The sequence below is a fragment of the Talpa occidentalis genome, unplaced genomic scaffold (genome assembly GCF_014898055.3).
Source record: "Talpa occidentalis isolate TD23 unplaced genomic scaffold, MPIMG_talOcc4v2.1 talOcc4.16, whole genome shotgun sequence".
NCBI lineage: Eukaryota > Metazoa > Chordata > Mammalia > Eulipotyphla > Talpidae > Talpa > Talpa occidentalis.
Genome location: NW_023601653.1, coordinates 42,016,404 through 42,026,825, shown reverse-complemented (window position 1 = coordinate 42,026,825; position 10,422 = coordinate 42,016,404). Strand labels below are relative to the sequence as shown.

Here is a 10,422-nt window from a genome sequence, read left to right as displayed (position 1 = left end):
CTTTAAGGACTCATAGAAATTTGACAGTAAAAGTTGAAGTCTTGTTCAGGAAGAGAAGAGATTCTAGAACTAGTGCAGGGGGTAAGTAACTAGTGCCCTCCCCACTGGCCCAAAAGTCTTGAAGAGATAAAGGGAATTGACGAGGTTGCTATGGGAACCAGGCCTAAGGCTGATCACCTTGACCCTAAGAGTGGAAGCAGGGCCAGGCCACGTTCTGTGTCCAATGTCCTTGCCCAGGACCAGATAACCCAGCACTAACTGGCCCAACCAATTCCCCTGTCATGAAAAGCCAGTGAAAAGGTTTCAAAGGGACCCCCAAATGCTACATTATTCCAGGCTGGATTTGCTGAGGCCATGAGAGAATAGAATCTGCACCGGGAGAGTGTAAAAGAACAAGCCATTTTAGCGGTCCACTTCTCTAGCCCGACATCCACCCTGTTCTCCATATTTCTGGACTTTGTCTTCAAGGTCAAGAGAACAGGGAGGAGACCAGCCAGGTCCAGCCAAAAGAGAAGGACAAGAGAAAGGCCCAGAATACGGCAGCTGCCATTGCCAGCTCCCTGCCACCTCGGACTCACCCAGGCACTAGGGACCTCCGCCTCCTGAACGGCAGCAGCTGGCTCCAGCCACTGGACACCTCAGCCGCCAGTGTTCCAGGAAGTCACCCCAGGCTGTTCCCTCTGTGCCATTACATCGGGCACTGGGAGAGGCACTGTCCACTCTCCAGAGAGGGCAGGGGCAGCCCAAGCCCCAGGCCAAGACCGTCAGCTGCCTCTGATTATGAAGAACTGGGTGCAGGTGGCCTGGGGGTTAAGTCTCAGGCTGTCACCACTACAGCCTGAGTTCGATCTTGGCCAGGGAGCTGACCCACATGACGCGGCAGACCTCTCCTGTCTCACCCGCTGCTCCCCTCAGCAGTGCGTTTCAGTCAATCCGCCTGTTCTGTTCCCTGCTCTGTCTCTGGTGGATCCTGTCGTCCCCTACACTTCTAGCCTGCACCCCAGTTCTATGCAAAATAAATGAAATATAAATAAATACATAAATAAATAAATATACAAACTTGGTGCAGGAGAAGACGCCCCTGTTCACTCACTATGGCTGGGCCTTGGTGGCCCCAGATGGCAGCCAAGAGGATCACCTTCTGGTGGACTCGGGGCTCCCTCTTATCCTCCCAGCTGACCTGTGTTACCTGCCCCGGTGCTGACGCTGACCTAGCCGCGCGCTGCACAGCTCTCTGCCCTGCTCCCTGCCAGGCTGTGAGCTCACACATTCGTATCTGGTCCTGCCTTCTTAGCCTGCTCCCCTGTAGGACCAGACATCATGACCAGACTTCAAGCCGACTCCAGGGGCACAATCCCCAGGGCCGCTGCCGGCCTCTCAAGGCCAGTGTGGAAGCCCCAGCTGTGGCCACTGCGGCCACAGCGCCTCCAGGCATCGGGGCATGGCAGGCCCGGGCCGAGCTATTTCACCAGCCCTCTTAGGGTGCAATTAAAGGACCCTGATATTGTTCCAGGGCAGGGTGAGGGGCACCCCAAAACCCCCAAACCTGCCTGCTCTAGGTGGGTTCTGCCCTCCGCCGCATCAAGACAAAACATACTCCAGTGCGTAAGACCGTCCCTGGAAAGGAACTTCAGTACAATCAGCGCGCAACGAAGAGGTGAGAAAGGGAAGAATATCGTTTCCAGATCAAGCGCCCAAAGTCACCCGGCCCCTTCCCGCAAATGTCCAGCCGAGGCCTGAAAGCCTGTCACAGTCTGAGGCCCCTCCTGGTGGGGACCGGAGGGAAGGGGCAGAGGGGTCAGGCAAGTCTGGGACGAAGGAGCAAAACCAAAACCCAAGCCCAGGTAAGGCTGCCTCTGCCAGCCCCCCACGCGGCTCCCCCCCACGTCTGTTTCAGCCAGGCCAGGCCCGGGAAGCAAGCGCTGCTTCTGCACGTGTCTCTCTGCTCCGCGGGCCTCCTCCAGGCCTCCTTCCTCCTTCTCTCTGCTTCTTCCTTCTTCCTGGTCCTCTCCCTGCTCCCCGCGCCCCGTCTCCGTCTCTCTCCTTCCCTCTCAGGCCTTCTCCCGTCCTCTCTCCCCACGCCGGCCAGCTCCACCCGCCCTCGGTGGGGCAGGGAACCTGGAGCCTCCCCTTTCCCTGCCCCCATCCCACGCCCCGCCGTCCCTTCACAGTGTCCTCTGATAGAAACCGTGATGCTCCTCACGCCAGAACCTCTTCTGCAAAAATTTCCTGGAGTCAGGACTTTTAAGCCGCTGCATTTCTGCCGTCCTGGTGAGTGCCATCGCGCGTGCGGGCCATCCCAGCAGCTTCCGCACAGTGTTGTCACGGAGACCTGCACAAATGGCCCCAGAATAAAGGACCTGGACGCTGGACACCCCATCCCAGCCAGGCGGCACTGCAGCCCCTCAGAACGACATGCAGGAGCTTAACTCCCCCTGGTCTGGAAGCCCAGATGCAGCCCGTTCCCTGGCACACCCTGTTCCGCTGTCCTGAGATGACAGGAAGCCAGGTAGGGCCAGAGCTGTGCCCCAAAACCTAGCCTGAAGCAGCTACAGAGGTAGCTAGACCTGGGCCACACGTCCAAAGAGGTCATTGAGGGTGCCAATGAAGTTGAGAACTAAGCCCCCCTATCCCCAGCAGGCAGGCTCAGGAAAACTTGGAGAAAGGGAATTGATGCGGTTGCTGTGGGAACCAGGCCTAGGGCTGATCACCTTGACCCTGAATGTGGAGGCGGGGCCAGGCCACGATCTGTGACCGCGGTCCTCGCCCGGCACCAGACAGCCCCGCACTAACTGGCCCAACCGACTTCGCAGTCATGAACGTCCCATAAAAACGGGTTGTAAAGGAATCCCCAAAACTTTCCCAGCCAGACCTTTCCCGCCTCGCCCTGCTCCCCTTAGCAGTGCAACTCAGTAAAGCCGCCTCTTCGGTCCTCCACTGTGTCTGGTGACCCCTTTCACCCCCGTGCCTCCGGCCTCACCCGGCTGCTTCCCCGCAGCACCCAGCGAGAGCAAAGCTGGAAGCACCGCACAGAAAATGCGCAGAAAGAAACTCCTCGCAGGATTCCAGGGAGGAACAGTCAGATGTCGCTCAAGCTGAGAAATGGCTGACACCAAAGAGAAACTCCAGGCAAGTCAGTGAAGCCGGAGGGCTCCAGAGACCACACCGTGGGGACATGTTCGGCCATAGAGAGGGTTTATTCATCTCAATCCGCAGCTATGTCACCTGTTCCCAGCGACCCATCCACGGAACAATACAGGGCCCTTTCGCAAGTTCACACTTGCAGGGCACTTGCCTGAGATTTTTCTCCATGGTGCAACCTTTGAAACTTGGCATATTTTGCTAAAAGAATAAGTGAAAAGAAAAGGGAGCTGAAAGCTGGCACAGTCTCACAGAGGAAGCACAACTTAAATATAATGTACAGATAATAAATTCATTTTCTTGTGCGGAACAGGTACACACACCCCTTGTTCTTTTTTTCTGGTTGCAAATAGCAGCACAGCTTATGTGATACATTCTTCTTTCTGTAGATTTCTTTTTGGATTCCTTCATGGATTTCTTTTTCACATTGTGATTGGATGGAAAGAAGTGGACACAGTGAAGAATGATCAATTTGACTATTACAAATCCCTTTTTTTCCCAAAAGATTTATTTATGCATGGAAGAACTGGGATACAGGCCAGAAGTGGGGAAGTGAGAGGATTCACTAGAGACAAAGTGGGTAATAGCACAGATGGACTGACTGAAATCCACTGCTGAGGGGAGCAGCGGGCGAGCCAGGAGAGGTCTGCCGCACCATGTGGGTCACCTCCCTGGCCAGGGATCTGCAGTGGCTGTGGATAGCTTCATAGGCTGCATCTTAACCCCTTGCGCCACCAGGGAGGCCCGACTATTACAAATCTAAACAATGGCTTTGACTTTATTGCTGGCCTTTTGTTTTTCAAATGATTTTTTATTATAAAATAGAATAAACATATCATTGCCTAAACAGTAGAGCTTTATTATTTGAAACAAACTTTTGTTTTTATAGAGGCATGTTTTTTTTATTTGTTTGTTTGTTTTGTTTATACAAGCACTGGGTACAGTCAGAAGCGCGGGAGGGTGAGAGAATTCACCAGAGCCAGAGCGGGGAGCAGAGCAGGCAGGACTGAAGGACACTGCTGAGGGGAGCAGCGGGCGGCAGGAGAGGTCTGTGCGCCATGTGGGACCCTCCTCTGGTGGCCGGGGAGCAGCCGGGGATCAAACCGGCACCGCAGAGGCCGCGGGCAGCTTCGCAACCCAGCGCTCAACCGCTGCGCCACCGGGGAGGCCCTGAAACAAACTTTTTATTGAAAGATTTTATTTATGCATACAAGAACCGGGGTGTAGGCCAGAGGTGCAGGGGTTGAGAGGATTCATCAGAGACAGAGTGGGGAGCAGTGGGCAAGACAGAAGCGGTCTGCTGCGCCACATGTGGGTCAGCTCTCTAGCGGGGATCGAACTCAGGCTGTGGTGACCGGTGATGGCTTGATAGCACTTAAACTTTACCCCTGTGCCACCAGGGGTATGTAAGTTATATCCTGTTTTTCTCCATTTAATGTTACTCTATTTTCTCTTAAAACATTTGACATTGCTGCAAAATACCTTCACATGAAGTATATTTTAATCACCCCTCCACTTCTCTGCTACTAAATGCTACACGACACGCGAGGTTGCGTGTTTCTATCATTACAGGGCGTCTGGCTCTTTATACATATTTTTTAAATTGCTTTTCAGAAAAATTACATGTTCACTCCCACCACTACTGGGTTTGCTTGTGGCAGTCCTGTCAGAATTAAAATTTATCAGTTTGAGAAAACTTACGTTTAACCTGACTGTAAGGTTGAACACTTAATGTTTATTAACCACTTTTACTGAGCCAAAGATTTTGAGCCATCTTTTAAAATGCAAATCTGATGTCAAATAACTCTTGCTTAAAAGCTTTTGAAAGCTTTTCCTTTGCATAATATATTGCCTTTAAAAACTCCCTATCAATTTTCATCCCGGACATTCTAGGCCTGGGGATGACAAGCCCTCTGGCCAGGCCTCCTGTACCTGCTCCCGGCTTTGCCTGGCTCTTGCTCATCTTTGCATCTCTGCCCAAGTCCCACCTCTTCTGGGGCCTCGGACCATTCTTAGGTGGAGCTACCCAACATAGACCCTGGGACCTCAGGGTGCTCCCTGCTGTAACCTGGAATTCCCACCCCTATGTATGTGCCCCAGGAGAGCAGGAGCAGGGTTGTTTTTTTTTTTGTGTGTGTGTGTGTGTGAGTAGAAGAGCTGGGGTGTAGGCCAGAGGCGTTGGGGGGTGGGCAAGAGGACTCGCCAGAGACAAGGTGGGGAGCCCAACAGGTGGACTGACTGAAAACCCACTGCTGAGGGGAGCAGCGGGTGACACAGGAGGTCTGCTGCGCCATGTGGGTAGCTCCCTGGCTGGGGATCAAACTCAGGCCCTAATGGTCACTGTACTGAGACTTAACCTGTAGGCCCCCTAAAACAGTTTCTGATAGCCAAAACTTGCTCCTAACAGAGGCATACAAGACACAGAACAGACCCTAGAATATATAGTTATCTTTGATTTATTACGGGGACTGGAGATATACCACTGTCTACAAAATACAATTTACATGCTGGGGAAAAGACCTGTGAAGTCTATTCTTGGCCTCTTAAATAGCATTTTGTAAATGCATTCCAGAGTTTGAAAAGATACACAGATTTTCTGGTGGTTCCTTATGCACAGAAAAACCAGCTTAGGAAAAAGAGGTTTTTTTTTTTTTTAAGATTTATTTTATTTATGCATACAAGAACTGGGGTACAGGCCAGAGGTGCAGGGGGTGAGGATTCACCAGAGACAGAGTGGGGCACAGAACAGGCAGACTGACTGAAATACACTGCTGAGGGGAGCAGCGGGTGAGTCAAGTCTGTTGCACCATGAGGGTTGCTCCCTGGCTGGGGATCTAACTCGTGCTGCAGTGGTTGTGGATAGCTTCTTAGGTTGTGTCTTAACTCCCTTGCGCCACCAGGGAGGCCGAGAAACATGAGTTTTAAACTAAGTGTAGGGCCTCCCTGGTGGCGCAAGGGGTTTTAAGCACAGCACTAAGGAGTTAAATGTAGCCTCTAAAGCACGAGTTCCCTGGCTAGGGAGCTACCCACATGGCACAGCAGACTCGCTCACTGCTCCCCTCAGCCAATCTGCCTGTTCTGTTCCCCACTTTGTCTCTGGTGAATCCTCTTACCCCCTGCACCTCTGGCCTGTACCTCAGTTCTTATATGCATAAATCAATCTTAAAAAAAAAACCTAAGTGTAACAGAATCTTAAAAATTACACATCAAGGTGTATATACATAAACAATAATTACCTTTTTAAATTTTTCATGGGGAAATAAAAACTAGAATCACTCAGATAAGTCTACTTTTAGGTGTAAATTCCAAGAAAATTTAAAATGGAAATGAAAACAACCTGAATTTATTTATAAAGATACTTTTATCAGTCCTATTTCTATTTCATTCATTTACTTACTGATAAGCTTTTATTAATAAAGACATTGTTTTGGGCTCCCCAGTGACGCAGCGGTTGAGCGCTGGGTTGCGAAGCTGCCTGCAGTCTCTGCAGTGCAGGATCCGGCAAGGCTCCCACATGGTGTGCAGCCCTCTCCTGCCGCGCCCGCTACTCCCCTCAGCAGTGTACTTCATCAGTCTGCCTGCTCTGCTCTCCCCTCTGGCTCTGGTGAATTCTCTCACCCTCCCGCGCTTCTGACTGTGCCCAGTGCTTGTATAAATAAATTAATCTTTAAAAAAAAAAAACCTTAAAAAAATAACAAAAACATTGTTTTAAGTAATGGTACATCCATGTAAGAGAATACTACATAGCCATTAAAGAAACATGATGTAGAATTGTTTAATAAAAGTGGAATTTCTCAATACATCACTAAGTGAAAAGGATGAAGTCATAACAATTATGATCAGTATGATCAGTGTTAATAGTTGTTGCCATGAAGCTACCTACTTTTGGTGCAAATCCAGGATATACTTCAGCACTTTTGGAAAGACCTATGATGAGGTAAAAGTCACCATTTCCCAGGATCCTCCACAAGAAAATGTTAACACCACCACTTTGTTTATCAAAAGCATTTATTAGAAAATATTACATACTACACATCTGTTTGCGCATATTGTTCAGTAGACAGTGCTCCACCCTCCTACCACACACACTGTCTCATGGGCCACGGGCAGCCACTGTGCTTCTGAGCTACACCTTTTGGATGGAACATTCAAGCAGTACATACCACACTGTGGCCATTGAAAGGCAGATAATGGAGAAAATGTGGTAATTACAAAAAAAAAAAAAAAAAAAATCAGAACTTTTGGAATGTTAAAATTGTAGGTAACTACTTTTAGTCTCAAAATTCCAGACATCACTATAGCCCAGAATATTGGTCAACGTGACTAGTAGATTAAAGGGACCAAAGTTTCAAAGGTCAAGTTAATACTGAATCTTTATAAATAACAAGAGAATTTTATATCCCACAAAATGATCTTAAGTTTGTGCACATGCAAAATTAATGTAAATTTCTGGGAAAAAAAAAAGCAAGAATGGGAAATGTTAAGGCAATGCATTTGTTAATATGAAGCATGCACTTTCTACTACATTCTTATATATTTCAAAGTTTAAAAGCTTGAATTCGCCAGTAACATTCTTTAGTAGCTATTTTAAATGCAGTCTAACCATGACCCCAGTCTGATATGGAACACACACTTGTTATTTTCAAGAAAGGTGGGGAGAATCCATGATGTGGGACTTAACTCCTGGCCACAGCACCTTGTTTGTTTTCTTCAGAACTTTTAAACATATTTGCAAAAACCAAATGGTATAAAGCAATTTTAAAATGTCATTCCACTTCCAACATTACTGAAAGTTATGATTACACAGCTCAGGCACAACAATTTGCTACAAAATGTTCAGTGTGAACCAGGCTTAAGAGATTGCAAGTTCACAAGTTGTTTCTAGAGTTCAAAACTGAAACAAACAAGGTGCTGGCATAATTGAAAACAGTCTTAATTTTTATAGAAGAAACATTCGGATTTCTTCCCCATCATAATCTAAACACAAATGTTAATTAAAAATATATCTAAACCAGTAGAACACCATATTACAAATGCCCAAAAATGAAGACTAAAGATCAGAAACTGTTTGGATGTATTTCTAACACTTTTTGGGACCATGCTCATAATATAATAAAGATTATGAATTAGCACAATCATTATTGGGGTCAACATTTCAAGGTATTTTTGCCTATCAAAGCTAGCACCAGTAAAGTATTACGCACATAAAATGGAGAGAAACTTTACCTCAGAAAAGCACAATCCTACCTAGTATTGCTTCTGCTAATTTAGCTAGTAAGACTCAGTCCGTCCTGCTGAGGCAGAAACCGATCTTTGAGCATTTTTATATCTTAACTGAGTAGCTTTCCAGTTATTTGGTATTGGCATTAAAATAATGGTGTTACAGTATTTGAAACTTACCTTTTATAAAATATTCTAGTACTTTAAAAAACCCCACCAAATCCCTAGTCCCTGAAAGCCTAGTGAAGACTCCATTTAATTCCTCTCCTTTCTCCACACACAGATTTTAATGTCTAGAATTTTTTTGCAACATGGGCAATGGCTACCTCACAGCCACCAAGCTAACACTGCCTCGCTGCGGGAGCGCTGCAAGCTATCTCACGGTGAAAAGTGCTCCCTTACTTGAGTAGAAGGAGTCTCTCGATACCTCCGTGGCCAGAAAGGAGGGGCCACAGCTCTCAGCCATGCCCCGGCAGCACAGCGCCTCCTGTCTGTGGCCACTGCACCAGCAAGGTCCCTAGCGCCTACAGGGCCAGCTTCATCCAGACTGGCCAACTAAGATTTGAGACTTCAGACTGCCCAAGTTAGAAATCTAGCAAATCAAATTGCTTCATCTCAATTGGGGGAAAAAAAGGCACAAAAGAAAAAGAAGCAGCATAACCTTTATTTGGTGATACAATAGATGAAGAGTGACCCAAAGTGTCAAACACTGAATTCTTCTCATATGATAGTTTGATCTCTAAGCAATTTATTTAGATGTGTGCTTTAAAAATACACATTAGGAACCCTGCAATTGGTCTGTTCTGTTATTAGAAGTATTGTTCATGGTAAAACATTATTTACTTTCTATAATTAGAGGGAAAATCATAAAGATCATACTTTATTTTTAGCCTGACAGAATAAATGTATTATATATCTCTCTTCTAAAGCCAGTGCACTTAGCAGTCTCTCATTTCTGCACTACAATGCTCAAATCAACACGCTGCACAGTTCCCAGCATCCACTCTAGAACAGTCCTAGTGAAAATGCACATCCTGAACCCTCCTTTACTTGCTCTTGAATTTGTTTTTATTGGGGGAGGGGAAGAAAAGGATATAGAAGTTGCAGTGCAGAACTATATTTATTTAGAACAAAACATTATATCCTACATTAAAAAAAATAATTTTATCAAAACCAAATTTCAATCACAGTTATGTATGATTTTCAGTTAAAGGTACATGTTGAAATTGCACTTTGCAGAAATCTTGACAATGTCCTTTATAGTGCTCCCCACGTCAGCCTATGTTTTTCTCAGTGGATACAGGTTCTTCCAGAGCTTTCTTTTGGCTTCCCTTCCGTGAATATTTGTATTTGTCTACATAGGCTTTAACCAGATTTGCCACTTTAGTAGAATTTACTTCTCCACTCTTACTATGACAAACCTATGAAAAAAGAAGAGGGAATATTTTTTTCATGCTTAAAGATTAAAGCAAAATGGAAAGCCTTGTGAACAAGTAACTCCAGAGGAATGACCAGAACATTTTTATCTCATATGAACCTATTCAAATAAAAAATTAAAACAGCATACAGGAATTAGAAGTTAGCTCTTCTTTCTTAAATGAGCATCTTTTAATTAAAAAACATGATTCAAGACATAACTTCCCCAAACATGTGACTTACTTTGTCTACTGCTTTCCGTACAATCTCTTTATATTCTTCCTTGGTGATATCTTTATTTTGATAAAAAGGCTTAATAGCCAGTTTTACCTCCTGTGCTGCTTTTTCTTGAATTTGTAATTTCTGATAAAAGGAAAATGTACAATTATTATTTGCCCATCAAATGCTTAAAAAAAAACTTTCAAAATATGAAACTGGAAAATATTACACATTTATTATGGCAGGGAGTTATTTAAATATTAATGTCACAAAAACAAAATATTTGCTAACATAAAGCATTCCTAAAAAAATTATGAAACATTACCAGAAACTCACTGGACATTAACATATTCAGACAGAACACTTTAATACTGGAATTTAAGACTATCAATAATAAATTCCCTTTGCCACTAGTAAGATAGTTGG

General features: G+C 45.8%; 1 protein-coding gene across 5 annotated transcripts in view; it reads right to left on the bottom strand.

Annotated features, from left to right (window-relative positions):
* Nucleotides 1-6,909: 6,909 nt before the first annotated feature.
* The window catches only part of SCAF11 (SR-related CTD associated factor 11), a 131,087-nt gene continuing 127,574 nt past the window's right edge, over nt 6,910-10,422 (bottom strand). For all 5 annotated transcript variants that reach the window (XM_054696280.1, XM_037514102.2, XM_037514101.2 and 2 more), the window contains 2 exons: nt 10,021-10,140; nt 6,910-9,782 (listed from right to left, as the gene is read on the bottom strand). In XM_054696280.1, coding sequence (XP_054552255.1) covers nt 9,636-9,782; nt 10,021-10,140 — 267 coding nt within the window. In that variant the 3' untranslated portion in view covers nt 6,910-9,635. The remainder of the gene's footprint in view (nt 9,783-10,020; nt 10,141-10,422) is intronic.